We start from the raw sequence: 17757 nt of genomic DNA on the forward strand, positions 1-17757 counted from the left end.
CATGACGCCAAAGAGGACAATCCACGGACAGGGGAACAACAAGGAAGCACAGAATATGTGCAAAGTAACGAGGGGACGAACACAAACACCTGGGAAAGGACAACAGGTGATGGAGGCAGGAGCTGATTACACGAGGGAGAAACACAAAGGAGAGCAGGACAGATGACACAAAACACACACAGATCCTCTCAAACCCAAAACATAAGCAAATCTCACAAACCATGATTGTTTTAGTTTTGTTTGGCCAGTGTTCTGGTTGAGGTTTGGCAAACATCTTTTTTCTTTTTCGCTTCAGCTTTTATGCTGCTACTTCCTTCACCGCAGATGACAGGAGGTGCGGAGATGCGTGCATGATCGACCCATCCATCCGTTATATTTACCCGCTTCTTCCTTTTCGGGTAGCAGGAGTCACTGGTGCCCATGTCCAGCCATCACTGTGCGAGAGGGACACCCTGGACAGGTCGTAAATCCATTTCAACCGGCGGGTCAGCGGCCGCACACAGTCGGTGACAACTGTCCATCTGAGCTTAATGTGGCTTTTTTTTACCTCTTAAACCGGGCGGTCGGACCTGCCTCCTCCTCAACAAGTAGATTAACACAATTTTATATTGTGCATTATTTAGTTCTCTTTAGTGCTGATTCGTAAAACCACATCAAAGCCTGAGACCGTCTGGGACCGCACATTATATGGACCGGCCCGGTCATGACAACGCAGCGCGTTAACATCATATCTGGAAGAAGTCCGTAAATTTCAGCTAAATCTCAGGCTTTGGTTATCCCGTGCGAATGTGCCACATAAAAAACATATGTTGGGGAGTAATTTATTTATTGCACGTGGTCCTTAAGTAAAACTAATCCCATGCAAATAAAGCTTTATACGCCGGAAAATACGGTACATCTACAACCTCACTTTTGCCGTGAACCCACTTTAAAATGATTGCTACAGCTATGACCTTAACAAGCACAACAATAGCTATAACTCAGTCAATTTAGCTTTAGGAATTAGTCAAAAATTTGGTGTAATAGTTGCTGAGAGTCAGTCACAACACATACTTTGAGCATGAAATCTTGTTGCATAATATGTTTTAAAGTTTGAAACATCAAACCCATTAATGTGAACAGACACCCAACATTTTCACACAACACTTTTTGTTCTCCACCTGTAGACGTGGTCCTGTTGCAGCTCTGTTAGTCGAGGCCACAGTGAAGCAACAATATTGCTATAGTTGGGGAGTCAAGGGGGCTCTGTGTGCTCCCTGGCTGGGAGGTGATGAGTTGCCAGGCTGGATTTAGACCCTGAAGCATGGGCTCCTGCGCTCTGTGGTGATAAGGCTGAAATCAAATAATACCCTGTTGAGTCATTTGTATTAAGCAGTATCCTTACAAGCACTGAAACAAGGGAGGGAAACCTTTAAGAGCAGGCGCCTGCGGCTTCATTATATTGGCAGATAATGTTGGTGTAAATCAGTGTTTTCTCTTGCATGTGTATAAATTATACTTACTTTTAAATTAAATAACAAACAGGAGGTGAAACGCACAACATCAGCCAGCTTATATTTGAATGCATTCGCTGCCAGCAGCGCTAACTAGTAACACGAGCCGTGTTTTCTAATTATGATTGGCTGCACTCTTCGTGCAGATATTAATAGCCACAAAGCAATGTGACAACCGAGTCCTGCTCACGGCTTTGTTTTCAGCCGCATAGTTTCCATCTTTGTTTTGCTCCTAACTTAACCCCAGAGACGTGGGGGGAAGCGCTTCTTTTTCTCTTTTCCGTTCGTCTCCCTGTGAGCGTTTAAAACGAGCGAGGTGAAATTAATAAAGCGACGACGACAACAGAAATCCCTCTCTAATGACATCACTGTGAAATTCCTTCTGAAACGGCCGACGACGACGAGGATGTGGGGAAAGTCAAACGTACAGACGGAAGATGGAGTGCAGTAAAGTGAGGAGGGATAAAGAAGCTATTTTAGGACTCGTGTGTTTGGAATGACAACTGTTGTGCCCCCCCAGTCTATCAAATCCCACTCTCTTAACCTCGGGTCCTTCATCGCTCAGACCTTTTCCAACCACAGCCTCTCCTCTTCATCCCTCTGTGCGTCTGGTGATAAAAATAGAACTCTATTACCCTTTTCCAATAAGCTGTGACACGTGTGCCACTTCCCAAACATGCATACAGTATAAAAGGCCCGCGTGTGATTGGCTGCAGGAGATCGAGGACAGTAAACGCCCTTGGAAGAAAAACAAAGACAGTAAAACGGCAAGAACTGTTAAAAACTAAAGAGCTGTGAGATAAATCTGTAATATTCAAGCCGCTGGAAGATTCCCCGAGCTGCTCTTGGAAGAAAAAAAACACAAGTCCCTTTCTCCGCCTCCCTCTTCTCTCCTTTTACTCTCCTCCTCTGCCTTATCCAGCACTTCAAACCATCCATGAGTGTGACCAACTCGTCTGCCTATCGCTCGGAGCGTAGTTTCCAGCAGACCTCATCGTCTACTTCATCGTCCTGTAACCCATACATGGAGAAGAGCCGAGGTGTGTTCGCTGAGGACTTTGACTCCTTCATGAGGCCCGGGAGCAACACTCTGGCGTTTTCCAGTAAGTTGCGAGGAAAATTCAAAGCTTCGGGACACATTCTGTAAACAACAACAATAAAAAAAAAGTATTGTGTAAGTTGTAAAATTGTGTTAAAGAGACGGGTTTATTGAGAAAGTTGGTTTTTGCTGCAGTTTGAAAGGAGTTTTCATGAAGTGTGGGACAAACGTGCTGCGTTTTACAGGATCTGTCTCTTTTTTAATGCTTGGAACTAAGGATGCGAGATAATGGATTTTTGGTCGATATCCGATATGTTAAAACTTACTTGGCCGATAACCGATACCGATATTTTATATACTTTCCTTTGTCAGAACATATCCCTCTTATTTAGGTTTATTTGCTATAAAAACAGTGTAAGATCTGGTGACATATATTCAGTAACAGTCATATGATATGCATAGCACTTTAACTTATATTAAATGAAAAGTGTTAAAGGTTATTTATTAGCATTAGTCACCTGCGATGCTGTTTCACTTGTGGAGGCTTGTTCCAGGTTCCTATAGCTGCAGTGTGGGATCCTCTGCACTCCTGTGCATGAAGGACAGACTTTTTAAGTTCAAAGTTTTTATCTATTGTGCCGTAAGACTAATCATGCTAACGGGGCTAACACGACGTCCAAATGTCTGCGGTAAAACTCACCCAAGTGCTATCGGCTATTAGCTTTTTAATGACGTCGGAAATGACGGCTAACTCGGGTAACGTTACGTCGGAAAAATATCTCCGACTGGGGACGATGTAGCGAGGCTCAACAAAGTCCAAAAATCTTCGGAATCCGACATCCTCAACGAAAAAAACGTCCACACCGCCGACATTTTGACTTCTTCCTCTTCGCCGTGATCAGATCAGGTAGGTGCGTGTGATGTCATCACGTTGTGCTGCAGGCAACAACAGTGTCTTTTATATCAGTGAGTTATTTTGATGGAAGGTTCGATATTGAACTTTAACGCTAATATCGGCCGATACCAATACCATGCCGATAATATCGTGCATCCCTACTTGGAGCACAACGCAGGTTCATGAGATATTTCACTTCGCAGAGTCGGCTTCTGTAATTCCTCACGCTGGTGTGAGGCGACCGGATGGTGCACACAGACGTGCGCACACCTGACGTGTCATTTTAAAACAGACTCGTGTGATTTGTGTGTGAGGGGCAGTGTTTAGAAAAGTTCACCCTTGGTATCCCATATATGAAGCTTCAGGATGAAAACACACACATGCACGCACACACGCACACACACACACACACACGTCTGCAAGCAGGAATGCTGGCCTGACTGCCAGTCGTGTGACTTCACACACTGAATATCTGCGATGACGTCTGCGTGATGAACGACCAAACGGTTGCCTGGTGAACAGTGTACACACACACACACACACACACACACACACGAGAATGATGTCACACGCTGAAAACTGCCCATGTGAAGTCGTTTCACACACGCATCATCACATGGAATAAGTCAGTCAGACAAATTCTGATTCCACCGAGGATTAAAGACAAATATGTTTATTAATTTATGACTTTCCTGTTTGAAGATGACAGAGTGGGGATATTTTTACAGCTGTGCACGTAGAGATTTACGTGTGCGTTGGGGTTCATGTGTGACATTTCACAGAGCGTCTGCTGACAAAATCTGCATCTCAATTGTTTGTTTTTAGCTCCACACCTTTTTAAGTCTTTTACAGTTTTTCCTTCTCTGACCTGGGCTTTTGATTAACACACTTCTATATACATGTTTTTAAATGAAATTGTATTTTTAATTGGAGAGTTGCTGGTTCAACCCCTAACAAATCAAGATTTTTTGGGGGCACAAAACAAGGCAGGAAAAAGCTGAATGACCCAAAAGCAGACATAAAAATAAAAGATTTAGGGTGTGCTATTTACAAAACTGAACCAGGTGTGACAGGAAAGCCCAAAATAAAATATGTATATTTTTTAAAACCCTAGAAAATAAAACAGGAAGTAAATGTAACAACAAAACTAAAATATTTGGAGAAATTTCAATTAAAAAAGCCGTTTGAATCTTGAATGACTGAATAAACTGATTGAATAAGGATAATTTTTTTGTTGTTAAATTCAAGCAAAACAGAAGCTAAAGTCAGCAATACAGCAGCTAAAAACCTATTTCAGCAAAACCATAGCTAAAAGGTAAAATTAGTCAAACAGCTTGTTAAAACTAAAAGTAGCAAAATTGCAGCTAGAAGCTGAAATCAGCAAAATTGTAACTAATAGCTAAATGTAGCAAAATCTTAGCTAAAAGCTACAGTTAGCAAAATCATATCAGATCACGTCAGTTACAATTGACAAAACTGAAGCTGAAAACTACAATTAGCTCAACTGTTGCTAAAACCTTAAACAAGCAAAACTGTAACTAAAAGCTAAATGTAGCAACGCAGTTAGTAAAAGCTAAATGTAGCAAAACAAAACATAACAGTCAATATCAGCAAAACTGCATACAGAAGCTAAAATTAGCTCAATTGTAACTATTAGGTAAATGTAGCAATACAATGAGTAACAGTTAAATGTAGCAAAATAATAGCTAAATGCTACAATTAGCAAAACCATAGTAACAGTTACATTTGGGTTGTAACAGTTACAATTAGTAAAAGTGAAGCTGAACGTTAAAATTAGCTCAACAGTAGCTAAAAGCTAAAACTAGTCAAACTGAAGCTGAAAGCTAAATGTAGCAACACCGTTAGTACAAGCTAAATGTTGCAAAACCAAAGTTAAAAATCTTAATTAACAAAACTGTAGTTAGAAGCTAAAATTTCCAAGACAGTAGCTATAAGCCAGAAGTAGCATAGAAAGATAGCTGAAGTAGATTTCAGTTGACCGAATTGAAGAAATCTCATTAGGCATTTGGATTTTTTGGTAAAATGTTTTATTTTTTATATATATATTTTTAAAAGTCTTAAGAGTTACAATTACAAAAGTTAAAAATATTCACAGTTGAGTCAACATTTAAAAAAATGTTAAATGTTTCTGTTAAAATAGCAGTTTGTGGAAGTAGTTTGGTAAAACTATACAAAAGAACCTAAAAACAGTAAAACAATAACGTGCACGTTGACAAAGCATTCGTGTTATCTGTTAAAAAATCAGAAACTGAACTTTGATCTAGTTCTAGTTAAAAGTGTCACAGGACAAGACGCCAAACACCACAAAGTCCTTTCAAAGTGTTGCTCCCACTTCTCTTAAATGAAGCTTTAAAATCAATAAAACGTCATTTATTGTGGCGCAAAGCACAAAAACTCACAAAAACAGTGTTGGCTGATACTGATTTGATCATTTTTTAAATTATTGTGCTGTTTTCAGGTGGAGCTGGAAACGTCAAAACTCTGGATGATTCGTACCAGTTCACTGTCGACGTGCGAGGCTTCTCCCCCGAGGACGTCATCGTCACGACCTCCAACAGCCAGATAGAAGTTCGTGCGGAGAAGGTGGGCGGTGTTTTATTCAACATAGCTCTCAGAAGCAGAGCCTCTCCCACCACACTCAGCCGTCTTCACTCTTCTCTCTTGCAGCTGGCCCAGGACGGTTCAGTGATGAACAATTTCACCCACAAGTGCCAGCTACCCGAGGACGTGGACCCCACCTCAGTGACGTCCTCGCTGGGCCCTGACGGGACCCTAACAGTCCGGGCCAGGAGGAACCCGGCCAAACACGAGCTCGTACAGACCTTCCGCACAGAGATCAAAATCTAAAGCGCTTGTGCTTTAACTCTCACTCATGTTGTCCTGTTTCCTCTCCAGCCACCTTTTGATGGCGACAGTGTTAGTTTAACTCCACGTGAACGGTCATTTCAGACACAGAGGTTGGAGCACAAATCAGTATTTCCCTCCTGGTCTGTGACGCAACGTAAAAACCAGTTGCTCGCTTCGTAAACTAAACACCTTTGAAATAACCTACATTAAACTTGTCTGGCCCAAACAACAACTACTCTGTGTAACCAGTTGTCACCATAAAAGATGCACTCTGAAAGTCTGAGGCAAAGGTTAGACTCGGTTAAAAGCCCAGCGTTCAGTAAAATAATGCACGTCGTCTATCGCAGGGACATTCAACTGGCGGCCCGGGGGCCAAATCTGGCCCACAGGTGAGCTCAGTTCGGCCGACCATTGGGTTAATTTTTAAATCAAACTAGATTTTAAACCATAACTCAAACTTACTTAATGATAATAACTGCTGGATGTCTGCCCCCTGAGCTCTTAGCTTCCAGTAACTGTGCCCCCCCCCTCCCCCGAGCAATTTGGCTGAATAAGGTGGTCTATCGCCTTCCACGCCATCGTTTTTATAAATCACTTTAAGATAAGAGGAAGCGCAGTTTGTAAAGATATTTTGTAATCTCATGATAACTGCAAGATATTGCCTGGTTTGTTAAAGCAGCATATGCTGAGGATGAACCACAACAAACATCTGCTCAACATCTGTAAAATAAACTCTTATAGACATTTTTCTATTAGCTCTGGCGGCCATCTTAAATTGTGTTGACACCAAATGTTGATCTGTTTTAGACGTACATTATTTACTGAAAGTTACACTAAAATCTGTTCAGTCGCTCGTGAGGTATTGTGCTAAAAGATAGATTTGATGACAGTTAATATCAAAGTTTTAAGCGTAGATGTTGCCCAATGTGTAGCGTTTGGAATGTGTGTTAGGGATGATGCTCAACTACTACCACGCTAAGTTTGAGCTCAGTAGCTGCAAATTTAGCTGAGTTGTTGCCATTTAGTGTTTTGGCTGTGAGGGACATGATGAATCCAGTCGACAGTAAAAGTCAGTCAGTTGCAGATGCACGTCTGTTGATGACTTTTTATAAAAGTTTCATTAAAATCCATCCAGTGGTTCACGAGATATTTTGCAGGCAGCTGTTGAGAAGCAGTTGAAATAATATTTGAGAGTTTGCGCTCAGAGTATAAGTTGGGCTCTGAGCTGCTAAAATATCAAGTTTTAGTTCAATAAATGTCAAATTGGTGGAGTTAGTGTCATTTTTGCTGTACTGCAAGCTGACTCCAAACAGTAATCAGTTGTAGCGGTGCTTCCTGAAAGTTTGATCAAAATTCATTTAGCGATTCAAGAGATATTTTACTAACACAAAGGAAAAAAGACAAAAGCAGAAATATCACAGAGTAGAAAACTTTGCCAACAATTCTCCATTTCATTTCGAAAACATTGAGGCGTTCTTATTTTTTAACAAATTAACTTGAGAGCGTTCAGAATTTTATTTTACATTTATTAAAATGGAAGTTCCATGTAGGAGAGTTACCTCAGTGCCAACATTTTACTCTCACATCACCCGTTCATCTATTCAAGTTTTTATATTCACTTTTTACAATTCGGGGTCACAGAGGTCGAAGCTTTTCGCAGCTGACAAAGGGGCAGAAAATATAAGTGCCTAGCTCAATTATGAATCACTAAATTAACTTGAATGCATGTGTCTGGACTGCAGGAGGGAAGTGGAGCATCTGTTGTAGCTGACTATGACCGTTTTTATAATACTGATGAAAAGAACAAAAATGAATAATAGTCATCATGCATTTGGTTAAAGAAAATAATCCAGGCAAAATAAAATGTGCAAGCCTGTAATCAGTGACAACCACAAGGCAAACTCCTCTTAAAAATCAATGTAAAACTGAATTCAGTGGATAGAGGAGGCTTCTATTTAATCTTTCGTGTGTTGACGTTTTGGTGAAGAAGCTTGTTCTTCTTTTGAAAGCACTAATTTTAAATAAAATATTTGAAGGCAAAATTTCAAAGATTATATGTTATTTCATACACAGTTTATGCAACTGTGTGTAGTGTAATTTTTAACTGATTTCCATCAACCTATGTTGTTCAGTACAATACTGTATATTCATTTGGGAAGGTGAACAGTTGGTCGAAGAAGAACACTATGTTTGACAAATGACCAAATTTGCAGTTATTTAGTAATAAACATTTATTCAAATAATAACAATAAAGTCGTTTTTGCTGATTGTTGTTGTTTGTTTGTATTTTTTGCTTCATCTTCTTGGTTCTATTTCGCCATCTAGCGGTCAATATCGGTTTAGCATGTGATCACAGTGCGCATGCTCCACTGAGATAGATGGCTGGTGTTGTGTCGGAAAAAGTGTCCCTCTCGTTGCAAGCGCAAAACAAATTTGAATTACTGTACGTTAACAAAAGCGACAAAACTTATCATTTTCTCTACCATTAAGAGCACTGTTATTTTTTTCAAATATATTTTTAAATATGATAGTACTGCCGTGTGTGTGCATGTGATCTAACCATTCCGTATTCTGATCGGTACCGCTTCCTTCAACACAACATCTATGTCTTTCAGAGTCGTAAACAAGTCAGTTTTACTGAGTTTAGTCGAGCCAAATTTGCTAAAAATCGCTTTTTGTGACGTGGATACTTTTTACTGTACAACACCGGCCCCTGACAATCGACCAGAGAAAGCAAGATGGCGGTGTTGATGTAGCCAGCTGGGGTGGAAGATCGATCACCGAAAGCTCGATTGGGTTCGTTCTGTCGCTGGTCAGACCGAACTAAACACGTCGTATTTTAGCGGCTTTAAACCAGAAGAAGGAGGCTGTAACAAGTAGGTACTTTGGGAGCTAGTTTCTGATAAAAATGACGGCGAATACCTGAGTGAAAAGAAGAAGCTAGCTCAGAGAACAGACGGAAATAGGCCTGAGTTGAGCTCGTGTACCTCTTTCACTGCATGTAGGCAAGCTAAATTAATCCCTGATACAAAAGCTACGAGGATGGAGGATTTCTAATCGATGTATTGCGCTGTCAAACCAACCTTTAAAAACTTGTAGACAGATCTTTTTTCTATATACCAAATGTGTTCTTTCAGGACAAAATAGGAGAGTGTTCATAGTTAGCTAACGTCGTGTCGTATTTCCAGATGCGCATTAAAAATCAATTTGTTCGTAAAAACTTTATTGTAATCTTGTGTCTTGAATCTTGCAGTCTTGAACGTGTTTGTGTTGTTGTTTATTAATAAACCTGCTGAGGGCCGTGTCACAAAAAGGAAAATCTTCAAAGAAAAGAGACGAAAGCAGAGCCCTATTTGTCAGAGCATCCTGGTTTGATTGGTTTCATGGTAGTTCTGCTGGAGATGAAGAGAAAACATCTGCAGAAGTGCAGGCCAAACCTGGACTGTTCAGCAGTAATGTGAATAAATTGTTCCAACATCCTTTCCCACACTCTTAACACAGAGATGATCATGTCTCACAGGACTTTTGGTTTGACTGCACACTGTCCTGTAGCTAATGAGCTCAGACACAGGTGGACCATAGTGAAGGAGTAAAAAGCACACAATGTCAAGAGTGCCAAACCAAATGGACTAAATGCTCAAGTTAATGACAAATATCTGTCTTTTAAGAAAATCAGAATGCCAGCTAATCAGGTTTGTTCTTGCTTTGACATTACGAGTCAATTATAAGTCAGAGAAGACAGAATAAGGAAAAATAAAGACTGAGATCAATAATATCCTGACGCATGCTCATTAAGAGCAACATCATCAAGCCAAGACTCTGTGGTCTACACTCATCTGCAGGTCAGCGGTCACTCTTTCAGGGGTGAAGATGTTCACGTCTTTGACCGATGGTTTGAGAGAGGAGTGAAGGAGGCCGTCTTTGTGAAGAGAAACTGTCCATCATTAAACGTGTGGAGGCCTCCGTGTTCAACTGTCCCCCACAATGCTGTTATTGCGAGTATCACTCAGCCCTCTGTGAATAACAAGTGACCATCGGGGCACTAACAATCAGTTGTTAGGGTGATGGTCCTCCTTTACCATGTGAACAGCTAGTTCTGGATGTCAACAGCAAACTGGTTGATCCACTACGAGAAGGTGCTGACTGAGCTTATTTGTCCAGAGAACCTGACTTAACTTTGTTAGATGAACCCAACATGGTTTCCTTTAGTTGAAATGTTTCGTCTTTCATCCAAAAGACTTCATCAGTCCGAGGAGCCACAACAAGGTAGTGGGTTATCACAGTGGGATATTTTACCTGGATTATTGAGCATGAACTTTGATGTTTGTTAGATGAACTTAGTAATGTTTATGTAGTCTGATGAAGTCAGTCTGTAACATCTTTGACACAGCAGACAGTAGCACCAGCTTACAAAAAGGAAGAATTACAATTTTATGACTTTTGGTTTTTGTTAATAAATGATCAGTATTATAGTCCCTCGTTTAGTAGTTTATTTTAGTATTTATACATATATATATATATATATATATATATATATATATATATATATAAAGGCGTTTTAAACTCTTCCCACAATTTTGCAATATTCTAAACAATGTTTCTAAACGCTCTAAGCACAGAATGTCATGATTTCAGCTAGGCCTGTCGCAATAAACAATAAATCAATTAATCGCATGCTAAATGAAAATGATCAACTTTATATTCATCGGCTTTATTGTTTCTTCGTGTCTCTCTTTCTACTGAAGACACTGGACGACAAAAAGCTCAACGCCGGTGCTCTTCACTGACCCCTCCCTTACTCTTTTCTCATTAACTATCCAAAATCACATTTGTGGATCGTTAAAAGCAGCTAAGCTGAGAAGCTAAGCTACGAGCTAAGTTAACAGGCAGACCTTGGGAAAAAATTTCCGTCTTGTTGAAGCTCCAAAATTCATAGTTGAATCACGTGCCTTTGTGTAAAAAGTTGTTTTTCTCTGCAAAAAGAAGCTGAGAACTTGTTGACTGGTTTTTTATTGAAAGCTTTGTGTGAAAAATGCTATGCTAAAGAGCTCAAACCACACAGAGCGCCCGCCATTTTGAGAACCGAAAAACAGGAAGGGGAGACAGCCCATGTCACGTTAAAGGGCCTACCTCCCATTTTCTTAAAGAGACACGCTGGCTCCCTCACTATCCATCCTTCAGTTAAACAGTCTTGTACCACCATCTGGTGGTTGAAAAAAGGTACTACATGCAAAACAAATTAAACATTTCTTCTTAAATTTGACAATAATTACTAATTATTGTCAAATTTCAAACAATATTATCGTTTATTGCAATAATTTATGAGACAATTACTCGCCCAGCAAAATTTGTTTTCGTGACAGGCCTAATTTCAGCTCCCTGCCTCCTCTGCTCTTTGCCACCTGCAAGCGCTCTTGGCCACACCCACTTCTCCGTTCTGCACCAGATCAGCTGTTCAGCTGCAGCAGGAAGTTTATCATGCAGTATGGGCTGCACAAAGCTGCAGCAGGTGCTAAATAATTAAAAATAATTTATTTGAAATAAAAATTCCAAGCTGATTGTGTGGCTCATCCATCAATCAGCCAACTGTGTGTCATGTCCAATCTTATTTTGAAAAACTGTGATAGAGCGAGTCCGTGATAAATGAACCGCAAAGTAGCGAGGGACTACTGTACATTAATCAGGGGCAATGTAAATCATAAAAAATGTGTGGGTCACAAGTGTTTCTCCCTTTTACTTGTTCTTAATTCACATAATCTGAAAAGATCTGTAAATTTAAGTAAATATGAACTGACTTCAACGAGAAAGTAGCATATAATAAACTTAGCACAGTGTGAATTAATAAAAACATGTCATGTTTCTAGATTAATGTGCTTTTTATGAACAGACGGCATGTATCAGGAAATGTTTAATGTTCTTTAACACAGATCCTGTGCTTGGTAGCCTCTGGTCCGACCCTCACGCCCTCAGGACGATGGAGTTCCCTTGGCACAGCGCAGAGGTTCTGGAGCAGCTTAACCGGCAGCGTAGTCAGGGCCTGCTGTGCGACTGCACATTTGTTGTAGACGGAGTGGACTTCAAGGCCCACAAATCTGTGCTGGCAGCATGCAGTATGTACTTCAGCACCCTTTTTCTGGATCAGAAAGATGTGGTGCATTTGGACATTAGCAACGCAGCTGGTAGGTTTCACCCTGGCTCAAATCCAGCTGCGTTTTTACGTACCGCCACAGTTCTTTCTCAGGTTTTTCTTTTCTGACCTGATCTCTCTTTTTTCTGATTGTTTTAGGTTTAGGTCAAGTCCTGAATTTTATGTACACGTCCAAGCTGAGTTTAACGCCACAAAATGTCGAAGACGTGATGTCTGTTGCTCACTTCTTGCAGATGCAAGAAATCATAAATGCATGTTCTGCATATCAGTCTATATCACATCCAGCTCCATCTATCATAACCCTGAATCTTCCTCTTGATGAACCAGGTATTCAAACATAGTTTTACTAAGTTTTTGCAACGAATGCCATTAGGAATCTTGACTTTATATTTTTGTATCTTGGTCCTTATGCTCTTTTTATTCATCTGTGCCCAAATTAAGTCAGATACATTTAATTGTTACTTGAGTTTAATTCCAGGCTTTTAAGTTAAATTTCTCAATGTTGAAGAGTTCAACATATTTTATCTTATAGTTAGAAAAGCATTTTAGTATAAGCTCTTTTTTCATAAACAATTCCTGTAAAATATATCAGAGTTGTTCTACTTAAATATTTTTTATATAAACTACCAGTATATTAGTTTTTTTCCACCACACTTTTAAATCTAATACCCTTAGGGTTTAATCGTTGTTAGATGTTGCCACTACAATCTTAAATCTTAATCCCTTTTTCCTTCATTAAATCAGATGAAAAAGTGACTGGAAATGCGCAGAACGCCAACTCTGGAAACCACGTATCAGAACCTGCACCAGCAGCAGACAAGTGTCCTAGTTCTTCCATAGAAGATCGTAAAGCCACAGAAAGCCAGGAAGATTTAAACGACGACGTCTCAGCTGTCAGACAACAAGCAGTTAGTCAGCCCACACACAGGGGCCGCGGACGACCCCCCAAAACTGCTCAAAAAAAGATACATGTGAAAAACGAGGACGGGCGTTCTGCACCAAATATTTCTGAGTTTCAGGATGACCCCTCGGACGCTGACTACACAACAAGTAAATACATATTTATCAGTTTTGAAACAGATATTGCAAGTGTTTGGCCCTCGTAACCATCTGGTTTACAAATCTATCTCCAGAATCACAGCTGAAGTCTTCAGGGAACTCAGCCTACATGAGCTCTCGAGGGAGAAGAATCCGCAAACCTCCTCGACGTAACTTTCCACCAGGTGAGCAAGACCTGCTGTGTCAGCTTACACATCTGCTTCATGTTGACACCACTTTTACTTTGACACAAACTCTTATTAGACCTCAGTGAGACCTGGCATTTCAATAGACTGCACTTGTATATCTCTCAATATGGGTGTACATGGCCTTGATGTGCAGTGAAAACTTCAGACCACCTTTGGAGATGGTCTGGACCTCCTTCAGCTTCAGTTTGGTACTCTGAACATGGTCCCATTTTTATCCATGACGTAGGACCTCCTAATGAACTGACCTGACCTCACAAGCAGCAGATTTATTACCTGGCTGCCTTGGGGAAAGCGAGACCGCTCACCTGCTGCTGATTAAAGATAACTAAAGAGCCATTATTCTAAAGATATGTCTTTAATTTATTACTATTATTGTAGCCTAAAGTTTAAAGCAGTGTTCATCAGAATCCTCAATAAAACAAATGTCTGTTTTGTTGTGATTTTGTCAGAGTGGATTAACAAAGTGCTGCGTGAGATTTTAATTATTTTTTCTGGTTTAAAGTTTGTTCTGATTGCTTCTAGAGCTGAGTGGACCCGCTGTGTTCACCATAAACTACAATGTGTTGTGACAATCACAGAGCAACTTTCTGAGCAGCTGTATGTTGCATTCTGTGCCTAATTAAACTCTGCAGTTGTTGCGTTCACGTTGAAGCTGTAAAAACACAGCTCATGGCTGACGGCGCACTTTGTTTCACCGCAGTGGGTTTTTACAGATTAAAGTCTCAGTCTTTGCTCTGACAGAGGTTTGAAGTTACTCATCACTGTTACATTTCTCACATATCACCTCAGTAAAGTAATTAATTATTAAGCTCATTGAGAAGACTGAAAGAATGTGACTCCATTTGTGTATATCGTAGGTATACAAAATTATAATTCAGATCAGGGATGCACAATATTGGATTTTTGGCCAGTATCCGATACTAATACCAAGATTTTTTTTTACCTAGACCTACTTACAGAGACTACATAGCTTTCTCTGCTGTGGAATTAAAATGCTACATTATTCTGCATGGCCTTTGTCAATTTGGCCTGCTACTAAATGCAAATGCCAAAAAGTGGGCATCAACTTGGATTATGTTTAATGTCAAATTTGTCAAACTTCCTCTCCCACCGTGATCAGATCAGGTAGGCGCACGTGACGTCATACCATTGTGCTGGAGCTGCAGGCATCCTTGTCAATGGGTTGTCATACAAAACACCACCTTTATATATATATATATATATATATATATATATATATATATATATATATGTATATATATATATATATATATATATATATGTATGAGTTATTTTGATAGAATGGCCCAGGTCCGATATTTAACTTTAACGCTAATATCGGCTGGTACCGATGCCATACCGATAATATTGTGCATCCCTAATTCACATATATGTAATTTTTTACAGGAACCTCAGCAAACCTGCTGAAATCCTGCCTGTTTCTCACAAGCAGCTCAACGGGTGACATGGCTGTGTGTGCTGTCCGCATTCAAACTGTGGCATCCGATTGATTGCACAAACATTTTGGGGTACAGATTGTATTGCCAGGTGTAAAAGGTCTGAATCAGAGCTGTCCACTTGTAGGTGAATCCTCCAAAACAGATTTAAAGTGACAGGTTTGAACAGTCAAGGGAAAAATACATTTTTAACATGAATAGCTTGAAGGTTTTTGACCATTTTTATTCAAATCTCTTCATTTTTCTTATTAAAACCATCTTTTTGGTCTAATGACTGATGGTGGCAATGTTCTTAAAACCATTCCCGTCACCTGACGTGATCCTGCTTTGTAACCATTTCTAGTCTTGGCTGTCACTGTTACAACACTCTATTCACGCTTATAGAAGATGACTCTGAAGATGAAGATCCATCAAAAGAGAAAAAGGAGAAAAAAGTAGCAGAACCTGAAGAGGTGGCTGAGGAACAGGAATATGACTCTGGGGATGTTGACGATGAAGATGTGGTTGAAGAGGAAAATAAAGAAACCAGCCAGGAACTGGAAGGAGCCGATGAGAGAGATGGAAAACAAACTCAGTCAACCTCCATGAGCGATCGATCGGAATCCAGGTCTTACAGCTCAGTGATACACAAATGTGAGGTGAGAAATTATATTTAAAGAAGGAATTAATTTAAAACGTATACGATCGTATCAAACATCCAGATGTTGGTGATTTAAAGTTGTATGGCTATTTCACACACTATACATATATGTACCGAAGATTTTGCAGCTCAGCTTTCACAACACCATTTCCTTTTTTCTAGGACTGTGGGAAGAAATTCACCCACACCGGTAATTTCAAGAGGCACATACGTATTCACACAGGAGAAAAGCCTTTCACCTGCAGGGACTGCAAAAAGGCTTTCTCTGACCCTGCAGCTTGTAAAGCCCACGAGAAAACGCACAGGTAATTAAAAGATGTAATTCATGCTCCTATTTCTCTCTGCTCACATCCACTCACTGAGCTACATCAGGATTTTTGGTCTTTTGGTGTTCAAGTCCTCTGAAGCCATACTGCTGCTCCACCTGCGGAAAGAGCTACCGCCAGATCAGTCTGCTCAATCTGCACCGCAAGCGCCACACGGGGGAAGCACGGTACAGCTGCGAAGTGTGCAACAAGCTCTTTACGACATCTGGCAATCTGAAGCGACACCAGCTGGTTCACAGCGGCGAGAAGCCATACCAGTGCGACTACTGTGACAAAGCCTTCTCCGACCCCACTGCCAAGATGCGCCACCTCGAGACGCACGACACTGAGAAGGGCAACAAGTGTCCACACTGCGACAAATGCTTCAACCAGGTAGCAACGTGTTCCAAAGCGGTTAAGGCTGCATCTTTTTTTTTAAATAGAAATATTTGCATCCCCAGCTGAACTGTGCAGTAGTCCCTCGCTACTTCGCGGTTCGACTTTTGCTGCCTCACTCTTTTGCGGCTTTTCAAAGTAAGATTGTATCACTGCACATCTCGTGGTGTCTCTGAGCAGCACATCCTATCCCCAAACACTCCCTGGGCACTTTCAATAGAGTGCCCACTGCTCCAGAGGTGGTGGATGGGTTAAATGCAAAGAGCCAAATTCACCATTGTATGGGAACATACACTGATAACAATACATACGCAATAATATTGTTATTACACAACACAATTGTCGCTAAGGAAAGACAGACCCCACCCCCTCCTTTCTCTTTCAGAGGCTGTCACAGCAGAGCAGAGACACACAACAGCCCACATCTCTGCTCTGCTGTGACAGCCTCAGAAAGAGAAAGGAGGGGGTGGGGTCTGTCTTTCCCCATTGTGTCCTAGAGACACACAACAAGCAGGAGCGCAACAGACAGCCTCGGAAAAAGAAAGGAGGGGCTATGGGTGTGTGTCTTATACCTGAGTGAGCCACATGAGCGGCATGGATTGATGATTTTAAATAATCAAGCGTGATCCGAACCAAGCCTTTAGAAATGAGAGCAGGATCAAGAATGCTGGATACTTCAGGCACAAGAAGATCAGACAATCTGGCAGGGAGTCAGAGACTGGGGAGCGCTTAAGAAGTGCAGCGCACAGGTGCAGCAGGAGGGGGAGTGGGACACAGGTGATGAGCTTGAGTGTGATTGCAGTGGAGAAGTGGGCGTGGCAGAGAGCGGAGATCATGACACGCTGCTCTTTTAGAGCCTTTAGAGTTTAGAACATTGCAAGAGTGTGGGAAGGGTTTATAAAGCCTTAAAATATATTATTTCATTCAACCTTTATTTAGAGAGGTTAATCCCATTGAGCCTCAAGGACTCATTTACAAGAGAGACCTGATTTCAACAGAGTGATGACAACAATGGACAACGACAACAATAGACAATCATAAAAGAGGCATACATTTTTTTTTTTTTTTACAAATTAAAATAAGATGGCAAACAAAGTAGCAAAAACAGCTAGGTTCTAAGGCGAATGTAGAAAACTAAAAACAGGAACATGTCTGCATTGGTCCTTGTCAGGAGTCCAACAGATTCTTAAACCACTTAGAGAGGTCAAGGTCGAGAGCTTCAGATCTTTTTGCAAGATATTCCAGGAAACAGGAGCTGAGTAGGAGAAG

General features: G+C 40.7%; 2 protein-coding genes across 2 annotated transcripts in view; both read left to right on the forward strand.

The window, feature by feature from the left end:
• Nucleotides 1–2214: 2214 nt before the first annotated feature.
• On the forward strand, nucleotides 2215–6690 carry hspb7 (heat shock protein family, member 7 (cardiovascular)). The gene is made up of 3 exons (XM_037684342.1): nucleotides 2215–2596; nucleotides 5907–6031; nucleotides 6116–6690. The coding sequence occupies exons 1-3, from the start codon at nucleotides 2431–2433 to the stop codon at nucleotides 6293–6295; spliced, it is 471 nt and encodes a 156-aa protein (XP_037540270.1). The 5' UTR covers nucleotides 2215–2430; the 3' UTR covers nucleotides 6296–6690.
• A 2326-nt stretch (nucleotides 6691–9016) lies between these two features.
• The window catches only part of zbtb17 (zinc finger and BTB domain containing 17), a 14621-nt gene continuing 5880 nt past the window's right edge, over nucleotides 9017–17757 (forward strand). The window contains exons 1-8 of the mRNA XM_037684343.1: nucleotides 9017–9171; nucleotides 12223–12474; nucleotides 12582–12770; nucleotides 13188–13493; nucleotides 13577–13666; nucleotides 15532–15785; nucleotides 15950–16092; nucleotides 16185–16485. Coding sequence (XP_037540271.1) covers nucleotides 12270–12474; nucleotides 12582–12770; nucleotides 13188–13493; nucleotides 13577–13666; nucleotides 15532–15785; nucleotides 15950–16092; nucleotides 16185–16485 — 1488 coding nt within the window. The 5' untranslated portion in view covers nucleotides 9017–9171; nucleotides 12223–12269. The remainder of the gene's footprint in view (nucleotides 9172–12222; nucleotides 12475–12581; nucleotides 12771–13187; nucleotides 13494–13576; nucleotides 13667–15531; nucleotides 15786–15949; nucleotides 16093–16184; nucleotides 16486–17757) is intronic.

The sequence above is a fragment of the Nematolebias whitei genome, chromosome 11 (assembly GCF_014905685.2).
Source record: "Nematolebias whitei isolate Nwh7 chromosome 11, NemWhi1, whole genome shotgun sequence".
NCBI lineage: Eukaryota > Metazoa > Chordata > Actinopteri > Cyprinodontiformes > Rivulidae > Nematolebias > Nematolebias whitei.